The following is a 26,327-nucleotide window of genomic DNA, read 5'->3' on the forward strand; positions in this document are numbered from 1 at the left end:
GTCAGGTAAATTGCAATTCTTGTCTTAATCCTAAGATCACAATTCTTTCTCTTAATTAAACGAGGATGTTAATTACTTTACTATAAAGCTTTTCCTCAGCTGATTCTTAAAATGTCTTCTAACTCTGTAAAGCATTATAAGTTTTTCTATGCTCATAATTTGTATTAAATGCAAATATGAAACCTTAGGCAGTAATTTCATTCATTTGTTTTCTTAATATATTGCTTCTCTCGGTTTTCTCTGCAATAACTCAACTCCTTGCCTGTTATATGGGATGAACTGTAAAGAAGATGTGAACAACCATAGCAGTTTCAAAGCGTTGCTCAATTTAATGTTGAAAGTAGTAAGGCAGTTACTTTGGTTTAGGTTTTGGTTTTACTGCAATTAGAGATTGACTGAGTAGTCTAATTGGCAAGTATTTGGTTTGGTTATAGTTTTACGACACTCAATTGAAAACCACATTAACAGCAGTTTTATAATTTAATGGCTAATACAATGGAAAGAAAAATTAGATAATAAAAAAGAAGTAAATTTTGTATTTTTATTTCAGATTTTTTAGGTCATATACATCAGTGAAAACGAGTTTGTTCCCATCAACTGAATTACAGGAGTAAATTATGAAGTACATGACCGCGGAGGGGAAGGGGCTGGTGGGGTGTAGCCTTACCACGTTTTTGCTTACTTATTGGCGGGGTTGTAACTACGATGGCGTGCAAATACACGGCAGCCAATGGCGGAACAGTGACTCCTAATGCTTATTTGTCTTGGTCAGATTTTTTGTTCTCCACGGTCTCTGGTACAGTGTGTGTTTTAACTCGCACGTTTAAATCTACTCCTTTAGGGCTTTCACTTCAGAGCTCGAAACCTGCGAAAAAAACTTTGAAGGAATCAGTATTAGAGAAACTACCACAGCGAGCAACAGAAAGATTTATTTCTGGCGGCTTTTTTCGTCCAAGCTAAGACGTTTCATTGTCTCCATAGGCTAATTGTATGAAAGTTGATAAAAAAGGGGTCGGAAGATTGCTCCGGAAAATTCAAAAATGTTTTAAAAGATAACACATTACACCTGTAAAACGAGAAACCATAATGTTAAATGTCGAGATGGTTAGATATCTTCACACTCAGCGTAAAGTATGCTTGGACATTTTTATCGAGATAATCTCACTTAGGCAGAAATAACAAGTTACCATCTGAAGTTAATAACACGTTAGTCAGAACTTCTGTTATGATTTTTAAGAAGCGATGACGTATTTGGTGTCGTCATCGCTTTATGCTGGTGTGCTTGCATTCCTTTGGATAGTGATTTCGCATAGTTTCGTCGCGCTTATGTCCGCCGCGCTTATGTCGCGCACGATTCACTCCTCTGTGGAAGGGAAATACGCCCTGGGAGGTAGTAAATAAGCACTGTGTGAGCATTTTATGAGCATCAAGATATCTGAACTAAACTTATGTGTGTGGGACACGCGGTAGGTCAAGGGTCTACATTAAATTTACGTATTGGTGAGCGTTGTTTAGGGCTGAACTAAACATTTCTGTGGGCTGAAATTGTGGTGAAATTGAACTAGAATTGAAGAACATTGAAGAAGTTCGCTGTGAAAACAGTTGAGATAAAAGAAAGCAATGGAGAATAGTGTTACGAAAAGGTGAGCTAGCTGAAGGTTTTGTCTTTATCAGAACTGGTTAATGTAGCTTAGATTATGGTCTCTTTAATGCAATACAGAGTGGCGGTTGGGTTGCACAACATTTACATGAAAGCCAAAGAATACTCAAGTCGTGTAAGAGGGAAGTTCTGGTTTATGCCATTGTTTGCATTTTACCTGGAGGCAATGCAATGTATCTTTCAACTTTAAAAAAAGTAATTCGAATCCTTTTGCTGCAATGAAAACAGCTTATAACTGTCCCGCATTATAAGAGCACAAATTAGGTTTGGTTTGTGAAAAACAACTAGAAGAGTCTAGAAGACGTGATTTAACCACAGGATTTTCAGCTGATAAACATTCATAATGGAAAACAGGTTATTTTTTGTAATAAAACAGAAGGTTTACAGTAGTGATAATGAATTCAAGTTACAATTCATTTGCCTTTGTTTGTTTTTTGTAAAGTTTTACAAGTGTGGTATTTTAAATTTTCTCTCAAAGGAAGAGTGGTTGTGATTAAACATAGGTAATGGTCTTTTCAGTGATAAATCAATAGGAAGGTTTATTAAAAACAGGTATAAGGCAGTGGCGGATCCCCCCCCCCCCCCCCCTTATTTTGGGTGAGAAAGGAAGAAATGACTCAAGGAAGAAAAGCCGGCAGGGCAGTGCGCCGTTTTCGCAGAGACTACATGTCATCGTTACTCGGGTCTTAAAAGCACCACTTCCGTACAGTTCCTATTTGAATGTGGTTATTCAGTTTACATTTTCAAAACTGCACTGAATTCAAGGCTCTACTCTATACAGCATTTATGCCATTTACTGTCCATTAACGGCTCTATAAAAACAGTACTGATTCGAACTGATGCTGTGTGACAGAACTGGGTGAGTGCCGTCAAAAACATGTTGATAAATGGCTATATTAGGTAAAATGTCTCAATAGTGAAGTAAGAAAACAACCTGAGATAATACTTACGTATATCATACCAATGGACCTTCCTTTTATTAATTTACCACAAGGGAGTTTCTATATTTACTTAAAGCTTACTTTGTACGTAAATAATAAAACGTAATTTCGTTCTAAAACGTGAATGCATATAAAGAATATATTACCCCTGGAAAATGTTCAACTATAGTCTCAATATTTAAATAAATATGATAATAATATTTTCCACCCGAAACTAATAGTCATCCTATCTCGATCTTGACGGAATACAAACAATCACGACAGTACCATGTCACCATACATAGTTTGCACAACTAGAACTGCCTTCTACGCTAAATACTTCGTACGAGCAACACATTAAGGAGTTTAATTAAGCAACCACCAGCAGCGAGAACGTTCTTTGCCGTTCTCTGCGAAACAGCATTAGAGAGCTTAAGCAATGACGACTGGGAAAAACGGATTTATATTTACCCTTGAATTTCAAAGTTATCTAGAAATGTTCAGTAAGCCGAGCGATCTAGCACCCTGCTCTAACTAAGTATAAAACGCCAGCGATCAATTCTAGAAGAAATACGAAAAGTTAGCCGTCGTGGCTCGCGTTCTTCAAAATACGCGAAACGTGATCATTTCACGCTGCTGTTTTGGAAAGGACGGTTACGAAATGTACAAAGATTAATAACGCACGGGCATAACCATTGTTCTGGTCGTTGAACCTTTTGTTTGGTGACGTTCCCGTCGCCATTGCCGCTAAATAATTGGAGAATTCTTAAGAAATATACATAAGTTAATTTTTTTTACTACGCGTTGTCCAGGGCATTGCCATGGTCATTGCTTGAGATCCCTATTGTGGCTCTCCAGCCATCTGATTGACTTCATCAGTTCAACACGACAGTCGCAACTTTCAGGTAACCCTTACACACTGGTTGTTCTGGAGAATTCTTTGCATAAAAATAACCAATTTATTGTTCAACTGTGCCAAGAGTAAATTATTTCTCTTTAGGCAATAGGCCATTTCCGCGTTAGCTTTTGCCTCTGTCAAAACGAGTCTTAGTGCGAAACTATTCATATGAAAATCTGTTTCGCCTGCAGATTCATTTTCATGCAAATCAACCCTTGTCATATGAAAGGTTTTGCACGAGGCCTCGTTTTGAAACCGAGGCACAAGGTAACTCTGACTTTCCACATACTGCTCGGAACTGAACTGGTATTGTGTTTGTGCAAAGAACTCTGCAAACGCATAAATATACTGTGTATATCATAAAATAATCGATGTACTTACGTATGTCTCAAAGCAGACGTTGCAGATTATAAGATTCATCATTAAACTCTTCCTAATCAGTAGACATTTCAACGTTTTTCAAAAAATAAACTCTTAATTTAAAACATTATATCACGTGTTTTCATAATAAACATGAAATTGAGTCTTGATACGTTCTACTTTGTGATTATCTCTTTCAAATGCGAGTACAACTTTAGTTGATTTTCTTAAAATATAAAACTCTTAAGTCCATCATTTCAATGATTCGTCGATATCTTCTAATATCGATATTGATATCTTCTACCATATCTTCTAATGGTAGATATGGTAGAATAATTTCCTCTGCACTAACATTTTGTACTAGAATAACATTATCCTTTAAAACCAACACAAAGAATTCAAACAAGTTTTCATGCATTATTATACACTGAACTCACTACTTCTTTTCTGATTGGCCGAAAGCGTACAATGAACCACCCAGTTTCTCTTATAGAGCGGTTTTCAATTGAGTGTCGAAAAGTAATCAGTTTTGCACTTTCTACGCCACACGATTGGCTTAAAAACTCGGGCCACTTTTTCATTCAATCAGAAGTAAAACCAAAACAAACTGTGACGCGTTCGCAAACATTTTCCCGCGCTTCGCGTCAGCCACATGTAATTACTTCGAATTTCCATTGGTTCACTGTATTGTCCGTGTCCTTTGTTATTGGCTAGAGTGATTACTTTGGTTTTGGTTTTACGACACTCAGTTGAAAACCACTCTAACTATCATAAGTACCTTTTAAGGAACACTTTGTCTAATAAGACGCCAGGGTATTTGTGCTTCAATTCTGGCCAAAATCAACACCCTGGCCACTTTCTCACACTTTCCACACTAGCAGACTTAAGTAGCTTTACTTAAGTATTAGGAAATATGCGCTGGTCAGGAATTCCACTTGATCTGAAATCCAACACTGCCTCGTGCGGAAGCGCTGTTCTGCGCGGGTAGAAGGTGTAGTTGCTGGGATAGTTCAGCAGGTTCTCAACGGACGACATGTAGAGATCAGCAAAGCGCACCAAACGCCGTGTGAAATAAGTGGAATTGTTATACGTCCTAAAGACGCTGCCAAATCTTGGGTTGAACATCGCTTTCAACGTATACCTGCCATAAGCAGAACAAATGGTACGGTAAATCCTCTATTTTTCCAAGGACTACTAGAGGAAAATTCAGCAACATTCAAGGACTCGTCTCCTCCAGAATCACAGGTAAAATGTGTTTAGGTGGGCAGGGACACAAACTACAGAATACTCAAGACCCCGTTGAAGGTAGAATTACTTACACTTTTATGTACTTCACATTATATCGCTTAACACCTGTACCATCAACATCACCTCAATATTGCTTTTTTCACCTTCAGTCTCTCGACCATTCAAGAACTTGTTAACAAAATTCAAGGACTTTCCAAGATGAAAACTTGCATTTTTCAAATTTCAATGACTCTCCAAGGCCTGTGTCCCCTTAGTCTCCTCCACAGACGTTTTTGGGAGCGTTGCGTGACATCCCCAAAACCGGCTGCGGAGGAGGCTAGTGTTCCCTCCACTCTTCCCTTTTTTTAATAATCAAAACAATAAATGTCCGACTGTATTACCACTGTATTTTACAATATCAGTCCGGAAACAAAATACATACGGTATTTGAGAGCCTTAGGGAGAAATAACACAGATACTTGATGAAGTCGAACCTCTTAATACGGAAATCGAAGAGGCATAGCTGAGTGTCTGCACAGTCGTATCTCTCCTTACGGACACCTACATCACATGGACACCTCTAAGTTACAGACAGTTCACTTGGCCCCAGGGAAACCAGATTTCATCTAATCTCATAATCTCTACCTCTATAATACAGACACTCAAATGTGCCCTTTTGGTGTTTGTACTGAAGGTGTTTGTATTGAAGGGGTTTGACTGGCCTGCATAGCATGCGTTCCATTACGAAGAGCTTTACCGCATTCTGGTTGCGTTTAAATTGGAGAGAGAGAGCAAAAAAAAATCAGCGAAGCAGAGGGTGGTGGGGCGCTTGCCCCCACCATCCCCTGCTTCATCGATGTTTTTTTCCTCGCTCCAATTTGCGCGCAGCCAGAATGTGGAAAAGCTCTTCGCAAGGGAACGATTGCTATACTGGCTAGAGTTCGAAAATTGCAGAAATTAGTCATTTCCACAGTATAGAAGCGAACAAATCAACAGTATGAAAATAACCAATAAGCGCATTGTATAAATGATGAAATCGAGAGAAGGCATCGCAGCTTCATCATTCCAGGCTCAGTGATTGTTTAACCTCACCTTAGTTCTCTTCTTTCTTGTTTCCACCCTTCTAGAAGGTGTGCCCTTCTTGCGCTTGGGGGAAAGGCCTGACAAAAAATACAAAGAAATACAACCTTTATGATAATTTATAAATTTACTTGCAGACAATAATTTGAGAGGCACTGCTTCTTACTGAGAAACCGTTCAATTTAAAATGGTAAACAAGCACACAGTAGGTGACTCTAAACCTCTACAGAGAGCAACATTTAATTTTGTTGATTTTAGTTTTCAAGCCGTCAGTTAACTTGTTTGTGTACAAAACATTGGAAAGTCCTTTCTTCTTCTTTAGAAATGTAAAGAAGGCACCAGGCAACAAATAAGCAGCCCTACACGTCAAGAAACGGGATAACAAAGTTCTAGTATAACCTTGATGGGTAAATTGTCCAAGCTAGCTCCATAAAGTACACTAGTACTGAGAGAGAGTCATAGACTTGCCACAAGTCCACCTTTTCTTAACCCTTGACTATCTCCCTCGAGCGAAGCGATATAATCTTCGAGCGACGTAAGTCGCGAGAAGTCGACCTTTCCAACGCCGAAACTAACAGGCCAGGGAAGAATAATTGGAAAGGACTTTTAGAAAGTCTAGAGAGTCAAAGCTATCTGCGCGTACAACTTAAAATGTCTAAAATAAAATAAAAAATGTGCTCATCAAATAAGTTCAATTATGGACCATTTTGATACAAAGCAGTGATTAACAAACACGCTTGATATGAATTGAGTACCTTCAGCTGGATGATCAGATCTTGAATATTACTTAACCACACAACAGAACGCTTGAAATCCAGCGAGTTACTTTGCTTGATTTCCCACTAAGAAACAAGGAATAACAAAATGAAACTCCTGAGAACGTGGGCTGGACAAGCCTACCATTCAGGGGATTAGTAAAAGATTAGTTGCAATACAGATCGCAGAACAGGAAAAGGCAAGGATGGATGGCATGAAAAATGTTTAATTGTGCTAAGATCAACCAGAACATCCTATGTTCATGCGAAGAAGTCTATTGACAGTCGTCTTTTATGAACGAATAACCCCAAAACGTAATTTTTTAGTCCTAAACATTTCAGAATAGTAACTAGGTATGGAATGTTTACACCTTAACAAATGGTATTACTACCTCACGCTACGCAATGAGACACGGCAACAGTTTAAAACATTTAATGAGAAAATAAGTCATAATAACTAGACAAACTTAGCCTGCGAGCAGGCTCACGTTGGAGCGCTAACTCACCAGTCTTCTTCCCGCCGACAGATCGCTTTGCTCTCCGCCGCTCGCGCGCGTGATTCAGAGGTGAGCCTGCTCGCAGACCAGACAAACTAGCATTCTCAAAGTCATTAAAAATTCATCAAGTTTAAGCAAATGAAATCGTGACTCTGATGATGTTTGGATTTCTGATCTTAATTAGCACAGATTTTCACGATTTTATTTCTCCGTTTTCTCCTTAGTTTTAGTTTCGATTGAGAAGACATATCAATCACTCAAGACAATGTTTGACCTCATTTCCAAACATCTCGACGTTCGTCAAAAATACTCCGTTGCGCGTCGTATTTTCAACTCTCTTCTCGGTGTTTGGAAATGCGGTCAAACACGGTCTTTCATGTTTGATATATTACATAAACAGTGAGCTCAATGTCACTTGTTACAGTAAGTACCTCTAGTTCAGGAATTATAGCTCCAGTTCTCCAGCCATGATGCAAAACAGGATCCTAAAATAAACCAATAGCTTCTAACTAACCGGCAATTTTGTAAGAGCAAGGAAAAGCGCTATTTTAATAGTTTGTTCCCGTTTCTTTATTACAGAAGGAGCAAGTCAACTAAGACCACGTCCACACCACGCTGAAGAAATTTGAAAACGGCGTTGTCATTCTGAAAACACCTCAAATGTTTTCCATCCACCCTATGCCGGACAAAATTGCGTTTCCAAATTCCTCATGTTTGACGAAAGTTTTCGAAAAGCTCCGTTTTCGTGGCAAATTAGTGTGGACGGTAGGCCTAGCCAAAAAAATAAAGCTGCGTTTTCAAATTTCTCCAGCCTAGTGAGGACAGGGCCTAACAAAAGCCCCCCATGACAGGAATTAATTTTTATGAAGGTAATAATAACTAATACTGAGTTATTTATGATTTCTATAACAATCAAAAGTAGATATCAACAAGAGGGAAATAATCTATCTTACTCGCAAGTCACTGTAAACATGATCTCCAAAGTACAGCACATTTGGACCATACCAGCCAGTAAATTTTATGAACTGCTCAATATTTCCCTGACAGAAAAAAAAACAAACATACATATATCTTATTGAATTTGGCTTGGGTTGTATTTTAACATGCCAACCACAATTCAAGATTAAAATATGGGAGTCACCGACTAGTTTTTGAGTTATAAACACTTAAAGCTAAAATTACGGGTGTTTTAATGGTTATGCTGTTGGTATGATAACCTTTTGCATCACGAAAATAGCCACAACTAGCTTACAAATGATCACACAATTTTATTGATACCATTATTAGGGCATTAAATGAAAAAGAGTGGTAGCATTGAATCATCAAAGAAGTGCTGCAAAATGCTAGAAACCGTTGTGAGCCACATTAAAATGTCTGTTTAAAGTAGGACTTCAAAACTGTAAACAACAAACAATTCAAGGCAACAGCATTTCGGAGCGACATCACTTATGTTAAATTCTGTTGCACTGGGACCAGAGTGGAACTGATTGATGCGTTAACTGTTTGCTAACGGACAACATATTCAATCAGCCTAAAAATACAGATTGATAGATACCTCACATTACTTGAATTATTAAGATCAATGTGCCCAAAAGAACGAGAACAGTAACTACAGGTGTAAGTAATCTAAATAGCAAATGCAATGTCAAGTGTAAACTCATTGCACCCTTACCTCCAAGTAAACTTGTCCTTTACACAAAGCTGAAACCTTTTGCCACTGTGGACGATACAGTCTGGTGTCAAGGCATCTAAATGGTCTAAAAAAATCAACTTTTTTTAGTTTGTTTGAACAAACTATGGCCAAACCAGCAACAATTGGTTCATAAAACACAATGAGTAACAAACGATCACCGTGCAAAAATGAAAATATATCATGATTCGAATAACCGTCAAACAACTTAACTTAAACTAGCATTGTTAATGTTCGAGGTCTGCTAGATTACATACTAGACTGCTCTATTTTTCAACACGCGCGAAAGAAAAAGCGAGCAAAGCGAGCGCAAAGCACAAGCGGCTGGGGAGAGGGAGGCCAGCGAAGCCAGCCAAAAGAGCCGTTTTGCGCTGATGCCCAGTTCTCTCACGATTCTATCCACGCATTCAACGATGGCCGAATAAAAATACGAGAAAATAGAGGGCTGTGAACAGTCTCAGTACATGCTAACAAACAAACCTTGAAGCTTGCTGATGATAGAAAGAAGGCTTGCGAGCCTGTGTTATGATGACATCAAAAAGATCACGCCATCCCTTGCCAACCATGTGGTCCATGCCTTTCTTCCTAAAGACACGTTGGATTTCATTCATAAAATGTTACCTAAGACCCCGTCCACACAACAATGGAGGAATCTGAAAACACAGCTTTATTTCTACGGTTACGCCTACCGTCCACACTAATCCGTCACGAAAACGAAGCTTTTCGAAAATGCTCTTCAAACCTGAGGAATTTGAAAACGCCAGCTTTGCATTTTAGTGTGGACGGAAAACATCTTAGAAGAACTTTTCGAATGATTTCCCTGCCCGAGTTCTCCTAAAACACAAATCCAGAATGACCGGTAATTAGTACATTTTTAAATTTCTAATTGTTTTCTGTCCACACTATGGACATTTGGTGAATGATACTTTTTCAGAGTGAAGACGCCGTTTTCAAATTTCTCCGGCGTAGTGTGAACGGGGCCTCAGTGACAGATTTGAAGCAATTTTTTTAAAAATTTTTGTTTAGCATCAGAAATAGACATTTATTGTTACTTCATTCACTTTCATTCACTTTTTAGAAACACGGCGTCCTCAAAATTGCTACACACTGCAAATGAGCCCAGTGAGCTGTAGTGAATATGATTTGTTGATGCTGACATACTTACACAAACTCAAAGCCACTGTTGGTTATTAAGAACAGCACTTTCCCTGAAGAAACAAGTCTATTAAGCAGTTCTCCCAGACGAGGGCTCCTCTTGAGGTATTTGTCTATCGAAAACAATTTATCACAATTTATCACCCAATGTGGTGGTGGTACAAAAGCTAGTGGTGCAACTAAGAGCTGGATTGAGAACTCTGGCTTCAGAGAAAAAAGGAACTACATCTTTTGCCAGGGACAGAAGTAATGCATCAAACACAACAAAAAGTGAGTTGAAAATAGAGCGTGCAGTGGGGTATTTTTGACGAGCTTCGAGGTGTTTGGAAATGTTGTTAAACACTGTCTTGAGTGTTTGATATATCTTCTCAATGGAACCTAAAACTAAGAAGGAAGCGGAGAAATAAAATCTTAAAAATCTACGCTAATTAAGATCAGACATCCAAACACCGTCACGGTAATTGATGAAACAAATTCCAAAGCATCAAGTAACTCTCATGACAATTATTTTCAAAGCACACAGTCGAGTGTTTGTACCAAATGCCATGATGTATTTTTACTTGGGAAGATAAGATGGAAAGTTCTCAAGTAATCTCAACTCCTTATGTTGCTAATGAGTATGTTATGCATTTTTATGATATTGGTTTATTTTAATTTGTAACTCAATTTATTCATTCTGTTAATTTGCTCTTTTATACCTATATCACTGATGACCGCCTGATACATCTTCCCAGATTTGTGTACATTTTGCACAGCTTGCTAAAAAAAATGTAAGGTAACAATTGTTTCAATGTTAAATAGCACAATATTAACAAATGTAATGCAGGCAGAAGGCATGATTAACGTCCTCAGCCTTTCACACTTATTACACGCCCATGATCAAGTCTATCAGGATTATATATATTATCAATATGATGCTGTCAAATAACTGGAAACTGTTAGCAAATAATCACAAAAAGCAAAGTCCATCTCACATTGTTAAGCAAGGGTCTTGCATTTTCACAGTGCCACAACTAGTATCTGAATATATAAATTTCCCCTTTTTTCATTCAATCTCCAAAAAGTTATGCTGATTGCACAAAATCTGATGGCATATAAATGTACATATGGATGTTTACATAGTTGACATACTTTGTGTGGCATAGATTCGAAAATATGCTCAGATATTTGTCTGCAGACATAATCTGTTCTGAGAAGTGAACAGTTTTCTTGAGAGCTTAGCTCAAGGAAAACTGTGAGCTTTGAGGAACAGATAATGGCCAAGGACAAATATGCAAGAATACTTTCATGCCAAATGGAGGCTATTGTGTTTATTATCCTTCAAATATTTTTAACAACACACAAAGTTTTGAAAATTTGGGAATATCCTCGGATATTCCTCAGTTTTAGCTAGGGAATATTTGGTCACATGACACGCATGAGCAAAAATATTTGATGGATAATAAACTTAGATATTACAAATCCCTACTTATATTTATTAAATTATAAATTAACAAACCATGGGACTTGTGAGGTCTGCATAAAGAGCGAGTCAACGAGTCACGCAAGCCATTCCAGTTAGCTTAAACTACAGTCTGGTTAGCCTAAATATCACTCTAAATTAGTCTAAATAGTAATGTTAGTTAGCTTGAATAGCTTGCAGTCAGCCTTCATATTAGAGCCAGTAATGATGTCTTGTATCATTTAGCTGAAAACATACCTGACAGTCACCAAACAAATACTCCGGGTCATAAGGAATACTTCTTTGCTGGAAAAACTGCTCAAAATAATCGGAGAAATTCTTACTTATTAAAAGTGATGCACAGCAAATCCAGCTAAACAAAACTATCAAAATCCAGTAGTATTGTTCGGGTAGTAATATTAAAGGAATCTAACTAATAGACCACTGACACCACTACATCATAGCTAGCTAACTACATCTGCCAACAAAATTAAGAGGAAATTTGTAATGTATGCAGAAAGCAGCATGAACTAGCTAGAGTGTCTGTGTCATTAATGGCAGCTTAGGGGTGAAGCAGTAATGGCATCTATTTTAAGTCTTGAGTCTTAAAATTTTAAAATATAAGTGTTTGAAAGTTTCAAATTAGTATTTTTTATGCACTAAATTAATTGGTCTTAATATCAAAATAAGTCCAAGGGCTTCTCTTGGAAGACTCAGAAAATCAATTAGACTGAGCTAGGGTGTACTTTTTGGAAATAAGCAACAAGGTGTGGCCAAGTTAACCATAGTAAAGCTTAGTAGAGTAGACAATGATGGTTCTGGAACATGGAAATCTCACAAAACATTTTCATCCCAAGGGGACCTCCCAGCTGTATGATCAAAGGCTCTGTGAGCAAACTTGTCAATTTCCCAATGGGTGATGATTGACAAGTGTGGCTTATGGGTTATTCTAGTTATATGAGTTACCATATTGACTTCTGGGGATACTTGTTAAAACAGCAGTCTTTTTATTATTTTTTTTAAAAAGGACCTTTTGTGCATACTTCATGAGGTATAAGAACTTGCAAACCTCCACTACATGAACTGCATTGCTCCAATGGATTTCTTTATTCTCAATTGAGCCACTCTACCTTGTAAACTTCTTGTCGCCTGGCCCAACACATTTTTCTTCTCACCTGAAGACAAAAGTGCAGTCTCCTTTATGCGACTCAGCGCTGTTAGATCGAGTGCGAATAGGTTGCAAATAAAATCAAGGCAACATCTGCTTGCAGGGTAGCTCTGAAAGATCTTCAGAGAAATCAAGTCTTTCACTATGAATAACAAACACACAACACTTAAACCATTGGATGCAGATTGAGGTCGATTATGCGAAACAGCAAGGTAGTGTAACATCAAAAACTGTGTTCTTATTGGTTCCAAACTTGAAATAAGTACATGTAGCTACTTGTGGAGGTTCTTCTGAAAGGGTCGTTAAGGCCAGGCTTACAGGCTATATTCTTCAACGTTTACCTTGCCAAAATGGAGTCAAGGCCAAATGCGGAGTATGAGGATCCAGGTACTGTTAAGGCTTGATTTCTGCTGCTTTCTCAAGTCCGGTCTATGTTCCTCCTCGAGAAGAGATGGCTGGACGCATGAGTGGCAAAGCATGTCTGTGACACAAATTCATAATTTACTTTTTGCGGCGCTTCAGGTGGCCAGAAATATCATCTAATGACAACCATAGGCAGGCCCACATGACGCCTACGGCTCGTAAAATTTGTGACGTTTTCGCCACTTCTTCTTTTCATTTTGGCCCTCCAACCTGTAGTTTGTTTCACATTATTGTTGTGGAAGGGAAATACATGCTGTGTTCTATAGAAGAGTTTTTTTTTTTCAAGTAGAGCAGAGCTGTTCGACTATGGTGTAGCAACTGTCATGTAAAAGGTCAGATATATGTTGTATGATTTGCATGGTGTTGACACCATGTTATGTTTTGCCAGTTCAGTTTGCTTTGGCTCACTTAAAAATTTAATTTTGTCTGGCTTCACCAGAGACTGGTGTCACTTCCCTTCAAGAAGACTACCATACACATCAATTTGACTGAGTGTTTTGTTTCTTGAGATCGACGTTTGCATTTATCCCTCTTTTTGTTGACTTTCTTCATTATCTGACATTCTGGCACCACGTGATTCAAATATAGATTCTAACACATAGGTCTATTGACTATTTTGCGTGTTGTATATGCCACTATGGTTTAGATCAGGCAAGATTTCTTAAGTTGACGATATTTGGTTAAATGTCCCACTAGTTCGATCGCACTTCATATCACACAACTTCTTTGCTACTGTGAGAAAGCTAATTTATGCAGCCTGCTCAATTCAGGCAGGCAGATTTCTTATTGGTTGAAATTAACAATGCCAAGTCCACAAGTCCAGCCATGAGTTTGGGGGAGGAGCACGGGCTCCTTTCCTGAACAGCGGCTGGTTATTGAGCCTAAGTATTGTTTTGGAAAAGCCATATATTGTTTAAGGTGGCTCAAAACAGTAATATTTCCATGTTAAGCATGGGCTCTAATGCGCACTTCAGCGTGAGGAATCATGCGATCACCTGAGGGGTCGTGAGATGGTGCTCGAGATGCAAAAATCACAACAAACATGGTGGCATGAGGCCTACTTCATAAAACTCTGTTTCTGCCAAGTTTAGTGAGCTGTTTACGATATCACTTATTTTTACCTTCGAAAACATCCATCCTTCAGGCAATTTCAAATGAAAATAAAGAACATTCTTTTAAACCACTGTACTGGAACGTAAACGAAAATTGTGATTTTGATGTAATGATCGATCATGCCAGCTATCAATCTTAAAAACAGCAGGAAAAAAAACTACTCTTCAAGTTTTCTTCATTCTTTTTACTAGGCCAGCCTCACCTTCAGGTATTTATGGTTAGTACTCTGCTTCTAATGCTTATGCTGCTAACAACAACAGCATTAAAGGACGCACTATTCTCGGGTATTCACATTTCTTCGCATGGAATTGCGGGCTTTACTAAGCAGCAGACCGCCTTCACGCGTGTGCAAAGTGAGATCTTACAAAGTCAAGATTTTAATTTGCGCGTACAACACACATTAAAAATTCCTTATCCAGGAAGCTAATAACTCAAAAACTAATCTGGTGACCCTATTTTTTTTCAGTGCAAAAAATTATTCAACAGAAAAAGCAGAATGTGTGTGCAAAATTATGAAAAAATTTCTTTTTTTTTAATTTAAGCAAAATCTACCCCACAGAATTTTTCTTATTTTCCCTGTTTCTTCTTCTGTGTGAAATGAAAAAGATTTTTGTAAAAAGATATGGGGTCACCGGCTTAGTTTTTAAGATAGATGCAACTGATGGTAAAAAGTGGGTTAGGTTTCTTGCTATGCAACAGAAAAGTGCAACCTTAATTTATGACTTAAGGTTACTTCCCACCTTCGCAGGTGCCCTTCGGGAAAAAAATCGTACGCGCGCCAGTTTCAATAAAACCCCCACAAACTATATATCATAAGAAACCTTAATAAATGTACTTTACGAAAAAAATACAATTTCAGCAATGTTTTCTTTTAGGAAATGTTAGGAGGCAGTAAGGCGTGAAACGACCGAGGCTTTTTCTATTGAATTTATCGGGTATCGGATTCCGCAGTACGAGCAAAATGGCTGCAGAGTCTTATTCACAAGGCATCAATCAACGAAAGTGTGTCAGGCTTTTTCGATATTCTGATTGGTTGTCTAGATATCCACTTCTAAAGTTGGAGTAGCTAAAAATATGCGAGACATCTTGCGTAAATGGATGCCACGGGAAAAATGTGTTAAATATCAAAATTTCCCGACACACTTTGGTTTGTCATTATCTCTGGAATGTTCTGGCAAAATTTCAAGAAAATCCGTCAAATCTGCATACCCTATAAATTCGCTCAAAGTGGATGTATTCCTCCAAAAATCGAATGCGAGATTTTAGCTTGTAAAGGTTCGTAAACAACTCGCGCCACGCCCGGAGATTATCACGCCTAATAAAACTGCAAACCAATGGAACAACAGGACCTCCTAGTGCCTATGACAATAGATCAAGATTTCCCGGGAAAAGCATCGCATTGCAACATGTTTTTTTTATCTCGCTCAGTGGAGTTCAATTTAGGACGGCGACGTAATATAATGGGCAAAGACGCCAAAGGCAAAGGCAAAGGCAAAACCCGCGCTAAAATGTTAAAGGCGGAAAATGTGCCACTGAAAAACAAGACGTTGAGGAATCAACGGACAGCTTAAGAAATACCCTTATTGCTGAAATGAGTTCCCTTGGGTAGGTTTCATTTTCTTTATCACTTCCGCCAGATTCCGACGAAGAATCTTGTTCGCAGCCTGCACTGACGTTAACTTTCATTTTTAAGCTACTTGCTCCAAGGATATTCGAACGCTCCGGATCTTCTGCAGATGCGGAGATTGTCAAAGGCGTTTGGCCAAACCAAGGGCCTTTGTCGCTTTCAGCAAGGTTTTTTTTCTTTCCTTGATAATATGGGGGTTTTTCTCTCTTCTTTGAGCCGGGTTTTTTCGTTTTCTTTACCCAAGGCCTTTTTTCTGCTTTTGATTTTTCCATAGGAGTTAGCGTAAAGAGCTTCCACGTGGGAATTTTTGTCAAGTGCGTGATGTAAATAAAAATATGCATATGACATGAAATACGAGCGATGAGCGTTTGCCGCGAAAATTTCCCCAGGGTTCTCGCCCGTTGACAAGATTGTGACACCTTCCTAGTTTATAAACTTTATTTGAAAATACGTTTTTTCTAAATAACTCGGCCGCTTTTTGAGATTCTTAATGTTTTTCTTTTGGAAACACTAGATAAAATGACGAACTTAAATTTTGTCAAATAAAAGAAAAAACGATTTTCTTGGCCTCTGAAGTTGGGAAGTAACCTTAAACACAATGAAGGGTACAGTGGAGAGTTACCTTAAAAGATAGCACAGCCATTCAAAACAGTACAGTTCCAAGCCTGAAAAATCACACCTAGTTCTGAAAGCCTCAAAAAACCAGAAAACTGTTTTGAGCCACCTTAAATATGTATTGTGGAAATCCACGAGATGGATATTATTTCCATCAACAAAACAATGACAAAAGAATCAAACCAAACAAAGACTTTTGTTTTTGTCGTGGCTCCACAAAGAGCCGTTTTAAAATTTTCTTGAATTTTTTGTACGAGCAAGTACTAACTTCTTTTATAAGTTTCTGATTTAACTAGGCTGTTGATCGAGGTCATAGAGTATGTGAGGTTTAAGAATAACTATTTCTGGAATGATAGCACTATCATTAGAGGTGAAAATTGTGAACATTTCTCTTTCTACTGCGGTTTGAGCACATTTTACCAACACTCACACTTTCAGGTATTATGTAACTTTTTTTGGGCAATAAGGTCACCCCCCCCCCCCCCCCCCAAGTCCGAAGGTGCCCATACACCTATGTCTAAATTCCCTTGTAATGCTGCACTAACCATCATGCAACATCTTTGTCTTCACAGTATGGCACATACACCACCACATATTGCAACCTGGGTTTTGACAACCTTTCCACAGTTAGCCTTGTGGAGACAACCATGCTGCTGATGCACCTTACAGTAATCCCATAGACAGCTCTTTCCACAGAACTCAGTTGAGTGGAGAACAAGCCATTGCATTTGAGGTATATGAAACGATTTCCAAATTAGTACTTAAAAGACATAAATTTTTACGTACAGCAAACAGTGCAGCTGGCCAAAAAGACTAGTTCATTGAGCTATGGACTACCTACATGAAGGGAACAAGTAGCAGAGAGAACATTAGCCTTCACAATTAGTTCAGCTGGGAGTAGCATGAAAATTTATTTCGTGAACTTTTCATGTTGCAAAGAGAGCTTTGGCTAGCATGAACTTTTATGCAAGTGAATATATGAAAGACCATATATTTGAACTGGGGAGAAAGATATGAAGACGTGATTGATCATTGCAATTATATACACAACTTAAGCAGTTGAGAAATTAAAGCCTGAAAATAAATTTCAGGCATGAACGGGATTCGAACCCATGACCTCTGCGATACTGGTACACTACTCTACCAACTGAGCAATCAAGCCAACTGGGAGCTGATAATATTGTGAGTTCGTTATATACCAGTTGGCTTGATAGCTCAGTTGGTAGAGCAGTGCACTGCTATCGCAGAGGTTGTGGTTTCGAATCTTGCTCGGGCCTGAATTTTTTTCAGGCTTTAATTTCACAACTGCTTAAGTTGTGTATATAACTGCGATGATCAATCATGTCTTCATATCTTTCTCCGCAGTTCAAATATATGGTCTTTCATGTATTCACTTGCATTCTTCATCATCTACGAGTATATATCGAACTCACAACATGATCAGCTCCCAGTTGGCTTGATAGCTCAGTTGGTAGAGCAGTGCACTGGTATCGCAGACTCAACATGGGTTCAAATCCCGTTCAGGACTGAATTCTTTTCAGGCTTTAATTTCACAAATGCTTAAGTTGTGCATGTAACTGCGATGATCAAGCATGTCTTCATGAACTTTTATGTGAAAAAAAATTATGTGTCCTAGTACGATAACCTACATGTTCATGTACATGTAACCCCTTACTAGAAGGTTCCCCTGGGAATAAAATTGGCTTTAGGGTATTTCTGCGCCAGAACTATCATTGTGTACACTTCTAACCTCGCAACGTCTACTACACGAATAAGGTTAATATTGCCCTTATTTTATGTGAGCAATACTCAAGTTGCCTACAGATTGTTGCCTATTTGCAAATACCCACTCAGTCCAATTTAAGGCAAAATGTCCAGTTTCAAGGGTGGTGTACTCATATCCTCTGTAGGTACAAGCAATAAACAGTGAGAGAGCCAATCAAATTTGTGGATTTTCAGCAGAGAAACAAACTAATCAGAACTTAGTTTAACAAAGCTAGGGGTCTACAATAGTCAATTTACAATACAATTTTACAACTACAATTCTTGATTTTTACCTCAGTAACATTAGATAGGAGAACCATCTCAGGATATGAAAACAGGTCAATCATATGATGCATGGTTCTTCTTGGGCCCTGGATAACAAAGAAACAAGTTCATGTTATTTCATTTGTTTCTACGATCATCAAGGTTGACTTTGAGCAAATTACTGCAGCAACCATATTATTCAGCAAAAGGAAGAACTTAACAATATTAGGATTTTTCATATGGAAAAAAGATTAATTGATGTGTAAGAAAATTCTTTGGGAAGTGGGAGATGCAGATTGTCACACTTCTTTTGAAAGCACACTTATATTGGTTATGACAAATTTGAAAAAGGTTATTTTTTGCTTTCCCTATATATAATTACATGAGTGAATTTAACAAGTAGATTCCATTTTGCTGTGCGTCTGTTGAGTAAATGACCACAGATGACGTCAAAATGTGGAAAGAGCAAAAAAGTGGCGCACAAGGTGATGGCCAAGTATGTCACTGATGTGATCAGTTACTAAACTATCTGTTTTATATAATAAAGAAAAGGAATAGTTAATGCATCATTCATATGTCTGTCCTCCAGCTGATCATAAGTAAAAACCAATTAAAAATATGCAAGAATAAAATAACTTATTATATAAACAACCAATTGCACTATAAAACATTAGGCAAACTGAACTTACACCTACATTGAGAAAATTGGAAGGGTTGATCTTTGTAATGGCGAGATGTGTTCCTTCATAAATTTTAAACACTTCCTCATTGGGTACAGGCTGTAAACCCCTGAAAAATGAAGTAGTTTTCTGTCAGCATATCATTTTCACATGATCTCTGGAATTCTTATTTTCAAAACTTTAATTACATTTTCCCTAATTCTCACAAGGTAGACATAGTAAGCCAAATAGAAGTCAAAATGAAAGCATGAGCTGAAGCTGTGACAAACAGTGGAAAATTCCAATTCAATTAGTGCCTGGTTAAACACATTCACTATATCTCTCAGTTAGTACATGCGCTGTGATTGGTCAATTTAGCAGGCTGTATTCTACTGTACGGCCCGCTAAAATTAAAAGCTGTTTTTGTTGCCAAAATGTTTTGTGATTTATTGCAAGTGTTCTTAACTTTTTTGGCAGGTAAAAGTTTAAAACTTTCTTTTACAGCTGAAAATGTGTATTACAACCTGCTAACAACTTAAGAGTCACTAAACAATGATTTCAGATTGACTTGTTTTGCTTTCAAGGTGTGTCAGAAATTTGAAGCCGTTCCACGTGAATAGGAATCATTCCTGAACTCAACAGACACACAGTAGAGATAAAGTAAATATCTTACTAACCTTGTTTTCTCAGTCCGTACTGTAAGTTATGGATCCTTGTTTTTCTACTTCAATTTATGACCCACACACTTCACACTTGGGCCATAAATCAATGGGGAAAAAAAACTCAGTCCATAACTTACAGCATGGCCCTCAAACTTGGTTAGCAAGAGGTATTTACACTGATTGGCTAGAGGAGACATATATAAGTACAAGGGCAGGAAAAAAAATTGAAATCCAGTTGCTCAGTGGGCCAGTGCATTTCAGTTTTCAGTTGCCCCAACTAAAAGTTTATGTACTTGCCCAATAGACGTGCAACAAATGTAAGCAAAGTATGCTTGGATTTTAAACCAATCCATGCTTGCAAATCATTATTTTGCTCATCTTGCGGTCATAAGTTTTGAAACTGTTTTTGATTGGAAATTATCACTAACAAGACTACCGAGGCTAATTTCACTCGCCCACTGGACCACAAAATTTCCATTCTTACTTGCCCTGGGCAATCGGACCTGGGTTTTTTTTCCTGCCCTGACAAAGCATGCCAATAGTCAATTTTTGCTTTGTTTTTATGGGACTTTTCTGAACAATCAGTGCAATATACACAATAAACTAACCTATAAACAGAACCCAACATAATGTTGTGAAAAGCATCAACTTTAAGCAAGAGACCCTAAGAAACAAACCAAGCATTTTTACATGATTTCAAGTTTAAACATGAAGGTGCTTCATACAATTAACAAAGGGCTTGGTTCTTTCTGCACTGCACATTTCACATCATTTATTTTACATTTTTAGTTTTACACATGAAAAGCTTGCTTTTTTAAACGTACTTCTTCACTCTCTTTCACATAAGGAACTCACTTTTACACAGAACGGGTTCAAATAAATCTAAAATATATAAAAAAATATAAGTATAACTGGCAACAACAATTATTTTGGGTCACTGGCACACTAATCATTACAACACCATCATGCATGTTTGACAATAACCAACTGAAAAAATGGACTAACATCATGCATGATTCAAAACCAATTTCCCAAAGGACACACTGAAAAAACAACAGAAAGTTGTTGACAGAAGCATTTTGTAGTAGATAGACACACTTTCTTTTAACTATTATCTCATAAGTCTTGTGCAAAATGACAACTAAACAAAATAGAGCTTGGATAATGCCAGGAAGCTCTGTTTTGTCTCTAATATCTACAACATTATTTGAGTTAATGATTGCTGTTATGACGACATAATATAATATGATGATAATAATATAATAATGATGACATAATATAATATGATATCATAATATGATGACATACTAAAAGACTGTAACAGAATATGTTAAACTTTTCATTGTTATACTCTACTAACTTTGTGTAGGGGTAGCTGGGGGCATATATGAACTCCTTTGCAGGCCTAGGGTAGGCAAGGTAAGTGGCCCTTTGAAAATACTAAGAAATTACCTCCTGCCCACTCCCCAGAGATTTCTTTGGTACCTATACTGTGTTTCAGTCCTTTGCATATTCCAGGGGGTATGGGAAAGTTTTGGTTTGTGATCACAACATCGAAAATAAAGATGGTGTCGTTTGTCATGGTTTTCTTCTAGATAGCAAAATTCTGTACTTAGAACAAAACACACCTTTAAAGAGATTGAAATGGTAAGGAATAAGCACCAAGAAGACTCAAGCAATGGTTAAAAGGGTAATAATGACTTAGGAGCGATGATATCGTCCTTCGTTTGCAAGATGGTCTGAATCAAAGGTCATCCCGAATACATATAAATCAAAACTGCACTATGGAACACTGTGGACAAGTTTAAAATGGACATTCTTGTCTACAGTATGGAAATATCGCTAGTTCACCCAAATGTATTGCTTATTAAAATTAGCATTCTCCTCTAGGGGAACTGTTTTGGTGTTATTTAGATAAACATTTCAGCTGACTTTTGCATTCTCAACAGATGGACAACAACAATTGTTTGGATAGCACAAGTATAATTTTGGAGAATGCTTATATCCAAGTCACTATTTTTTGAGAACATGATCTTTATGTTGTTCACCTATTTATTATTATGCAGCATCATAGATATCCTTATTGCTGCTATTAAGTGAAGCTTGCTGACTTCGCACTTTCCGTTCAGAGAACCGCTCAGCTATATCTAAGGGGTGCTTTTAATAAAACAATTATTCCATGAGCACTTGTTGGATATGAGAAGATGGTAGCCAATTCATATCCAATACACACTTGTGGAATAATTTAAATATATACTCACACTACTTGTATCAAAATGAAGTCCTCTTATGGCAAAATCTGGATCATATTTCATTTCTTCAATCCCTCTTGGATACTAAATACATATCAAATAAAACAAACCAACAAATAAATACAGTTGTAAATAGAGTAAAAACAGCTATCCACAATGAATATTATCCTGTCTACAGGAGTGAAGGGGGTCAAAGGCTGGTAAAAGGTCCTGGTGAGAGCTACTGTTGCCACTGGGTAGCTCTCGTAAGTGCCAAGAAATGCCTACAATCTCAAAAAGGCTCTGCCAGCAAGTCATATGTCACACCTCCACGTTTGGTGACCCTGGTAATACAATGTAGCTGAGTGACAATGGCAAAAGGCAAGCTTCCAGCGCCTTTAAATATCTGGTACCCATGGCTAGGGGAAGGACACCCCGACAGAAAATCCCTGGTCCTCCAGGTTGGGGGTTGGGCATGGGGCCGATCACCCCATCCCGTAAAAGCAAGGTGATTACGGAAACCGGAAATTGATGTCAAGGCCACTCTTTTGAGTGTACCGATAACTACCAAGGAGCGAGATCAGCGGCCTGCTGTCTTACAGGAGACGACTCCATCATCCTGATGGACAGCAGTAGGAGGAATGCAGGTGAAAGCCATAAAGAAACTTGCATGCGGATAAGGGCGTTGACTCACCCTAAGAAGACAGTAAAGAAGTAGAGGACGGCCAAGGGAAACATGGCAGAGAACCGTGGAGAAGGAACGTGCTGAGCTGGGACTTACATCGTGGGCCGCAGCAGCAGCTGTGGCCAAGAATAGGGACAGATGGCGAGCATTGATTTCCGGCCCTATCCCCCACTTGGGGGCAAGGAACTAAGCTACAGGAGTGAACACTGGACTCTAAAGACCCAAGGAACTAAGTCTAACTTATAAATGACCTATTATTAAACCCCCCTCTTCAACTGAACATAACTTGACATGTTGATAAGTAGAATCGATAGTTCTTACCCCATAAGTAGAAATCAGCTCTTTCACTGCAAGATCATAAATAAGGTAATGCAGTGTGTTGGAGTATGAGGCCAGCGTATAATCATAATCAAAGCCATAAACGTCGATGTGCCGCATTCCAAGCTCATTGTTAGCAAAGATTGCTTGTTCATCTACAAAGGTGTAATTTGTTGACTCTGCAAAAAAGCACAAAATATGTTATACTTTCTATTACACCTGCTGTCAATGTTATAAGCATAGGTGACATCTTTCGACCATCTTTCTACATCCCATCTTTCAACGTGCTATTTAAATGGCTGAAAGACAGTTTAACTGTCAAACTGGCAATTTTTCCGGTAATTAGTGGAAAAAATGACGAATAAATGATAATTACTGACCTTAAATGGCTGAAGATTTTGGACTTTGCATGTTTCCTGACTTAAATCAAACAATTTGAGCGTAGTCAGTCGGCTCTGAATAGTGACTTCTGGTAAAACTGGGCTGCTATTACTTTTAAAAACACTCAAAACAGTCAATTTATCTCTCGCAGAATGACTTCTAGATACTCTTAACCTTAGTTTGATGTCAAATAAATCAATCTTTCATAACTAAAAGTTGAATTCAACCATAGAGAAGTCCCTTGTGTTTACAGTTTTGACGTAGGCCATGTCGAGAGATAGCATGTTGAAAGATGTCGCCTATGCACATAATGCTGAAAGCAGGTGCACTGTAATAAAATAATATCAATCCCCTTTAACTAGACCCCACAGTTCACAATCTATTCACATAGTTCACAATACCCTTCAAGAAGCATCCTAGGAATAGTAAGAAGAAACTAGGAATAGTAACCACTTCAAAACCAAAGACATGCACCAACCTTTTGAACCACTTGGCTCCAAACAGACGTTGAAGACTTTTTAATTTTTATTTTTTTTAATACCCTGTTACTCGTCTTGCTAGATGAGGTGGTCATTTTTCTCAATTGACATTTTGATTGGTTGTTTTCTTCCAAGTGGCTGGGTTAAAGTAATACTAGTGTCAAACGCATACCCCCCCCCCCCCAGACTAGTAAAGGTGTGAAGGAGTGCTGCAGGCAGTTAATTCCTAACAAAAATGCTAAGTTAAATCAGCAGATTGAAAGGCCTGGGAAAAAGTCATGCAATCACTAGATTCCCATATTGCCCATTCTGTGCTCTCCTAAGAGTATATAATTTACATTGTGCGGTTCAAGAAAATGTCTATACTCTCCCCACAAAAGGGATTGGAATTTCCAGGGGGTGGGGTGTTCTGTAAGACCAAAAAATTTAATGAAATGTATGAAGTTTGATTGGAATTTCCAGAGGTGGGGAACCTTAGAAAAAATCCCCTCTGTGGGGGAGGTATGGATTTTTTCTGGAACCACACATTTACCACCCTCATGAGCACAGAACTATATGGTTATAGGTAAAATTATGTTTTAGTCAATTCCTCTGTTTTTTTAGACTGCTGGCGGTCTGTTTTTCTCTCAAAACAAGGCAGAGATTACGAGGCAAGCTTTCTCATGCAAGGGGAGTGGGACAAGACATGGGTGCAACACCATCTGGCACCAACCTCTTTTCATCCATACTACCCTTATGCCCCAGCAGAAGGGGGATATTCCCAGTAAAATTGGGTGGGGGTGTGTGGCCCGCTTCCCAAAACCCTTACCCTACTTATGACCAAAATCTGCGATTTTCCCCAACCCTATTTATGACCTGATCAAAAATTAAGCATCCTATTTATGACCATTGTGGCTGGCACAGTTGCCCTAAACATAATTTATGAAGGGCTTTTGATGATGGTCTTGTCGAGGATGATGAAAAAGTAGCTTCCTCTAAAAGATATACCCAATTCAAGACTAGAGCAAAAAAAACATACCCTATTTGAGACCAAAATGACCAAACTCAATACCCTATTTATAACCAAATGGCTGAAACCCATACCCTTTGGGGCTGCACATAACTATACAGCCCATATAAGGTAGTACCACCCCCTGGGGTAGCCTTATGTACTCATGTTCAAAGATAAATACTCGTCTGACGCTAAGCAAGAGAAAAGACTGGCTGCCAGCAGTCTACTTTTTTGTGTGAGACTGAGAGAAGAAACAACATACCGGTATTATCTTCAATACGAAACATTATTTTCTTCAGCATTTCCCTGAGTTTCCAGTTTTTTGTTATTGTTCTTTTCAACACAAAGCTATTTGAAAATGTATTTGCTCACACAAGCAATTATATAATTGTTCAGCTGCAGGTGCAGTGCAACTATCAAATTTATTTTATTATTTTACTATTTCCTTTGTTTTCAAAGCACCACTCTTTATCTGCTCTATGCGCAGGACATTGGTCATAAATAACACCTCCTTGAAAGATGAGAGACTAATTTTAGACGTCTTTTTCCCAAGTTTCCAACCCAACTATTTTCTTCGTCATATAAACTGCGCTGCAGAAATCTCCCGCACGTGAGCACACGTAGCTTACCGTTTATGAAGCACTTTCGTTCATTGTATACGTTTTCCAATTCGTCAATAGTTTCTGCAGCCTTCGTGTGAACATTACAACGTAACGTGTAAAAACAAGCTCGAAGTTTAGGGCAACTACGAGAACACCTCCTCAGCAAACGATAGACCGCCATATTGAACCATGTTTTGTAAAAAGCTCTGGGAACTAGTCGTCAACATCCTGAGAAGCGGGGGCCCGGGGAGGGGAGCGTATGGTGCCGCCGCGTGATTGCTGCGTGGGCTTCGTGCTCGTGGTCGTCACGCTCCACGCTCGTGCATCGCGTTTGTTGTTTGTCTGCAGGCCAGAATGTTCCGGAATATGAATGCTCCGGGTTGTTCAGGAGGTTTATGGAATGATCTGTAAAGTTCTGGATCGTTGATTAACCTACCGTTGCTTGGCTTTATCAAATATGTACAAATATGGACGTACGTCTTTCATAATAGAATAGAGACTTTTCTTAGTGCATCAGGGCATTTGATGCTTTCCTCTGTTACGTCTTTAAGTGATTCGCTCAAATAAAGAAGTCGAAAGTTCTTGAAAATAATTTGCTGGTTACAAAAGGTCGCAATATTGCACCATCACTCTTTTACGTCACTTTTTTACTCCCAAAAATA

The 26,327-nt window shown here is 38.3% G+C and overlaps 1 protein-coding gene across 3 annotated transcripts; it reads right to left on the reverse strand.

The window, feature by feature from the left end:
* Positions 1 to 2,615: 2,615 nt before the first annotated feature.
* Positions 2,616 to 26,292, reverse strand: LOC110053894 (5'-nucleotidase domain-containing protein 2-like). Of its 3 annotated transcripts, none has more exons than XM_089296314.1 (16): positions 25,693 to 26,292; positions 23,216 to 23,391; positions 22,240 to 22,314; positions 20,587 to 20,642; positions 19,347 to 19,446; positions 18,687 to 18,764; positions 11,942 to 11,998; positions 10,941 to 11,001; positions 10,253 to 10,355; positions 9,568 to 9,672; positions 9,070 to 9,154; positions 8,351 to 8,437; positions 7,829 to 7,882; positions 6,901 to 6,987; positions 6,158 to 6,225; positions 2,616 to 4,979 (listed from the first exon to the last, which is right to left on the reverse strand). In XM_089296314.1, exons 1-16 carry the CDS (start codon positions 25,844 to 25,846, stop codon positions 4,736 to 4,738), a joined length of 1,590 nt encoding a protein of 529 aa, XP_089152440.1. In that variant the 5' UTR covers positions 25,847 to 26,292; the 3' UTR covers positions 2,616 to 4,735. The 3 variants fall into 3 exon arrangements, with proteins under 3 accessions (XP_089152440.1, XP_089152442.1, XP_089152441.1); XM_089296316.1 differs by having other exon boundaries at positions 26,102 to 26,290; XM_089296315.1 differs by having other exon boundaries at positions 19,353 to 19,446; positions 25,693 to 26,264.
* Between the last annotated feature and the right edge of the window lie 35 nt (positions 26,293 to 26,327).

This window comes from Orbicella faveolata, unplaced genomic scaffold, assembly GCF_042242905.1.
Source record: "Orbicella faveolata isolate gen_17 unplaced genomic scaffold, um_ofav_v1 contig_26, whole genome shotgun sequence".
NCBI classification, from domain to species: domain Eukaryota; kingdom Metazoa; phylum Cnidaria; class Anthozoa; order Scleractinia; family Merulinidae; genus Orbicella; species Orbicella faveolata.

Coding starts and splice junctions, on each gene's coding strand:
- LOC110053894 (XM_089296314.1), bottom strand. CDS start 25,846: ATGGCGGTCTATCGTTTGCTGAGGAGGTGTTCTCGTAGTTGCCCTAAA. Junction 22,315..23,215: donor AGCTGATTTCTACTTATGGG/GTAAGAACTATC, acceptor ATATGTATTTAG/TATCCAAGAGGGATTGAAGA. Junction 8,438..9,069: donor AAGGACAAGTTTACTTGGAG/GTAAGGGTGCAA, acceptor TTTTTCTGTCAG/GGAAATATTGAGCAGTTCAT.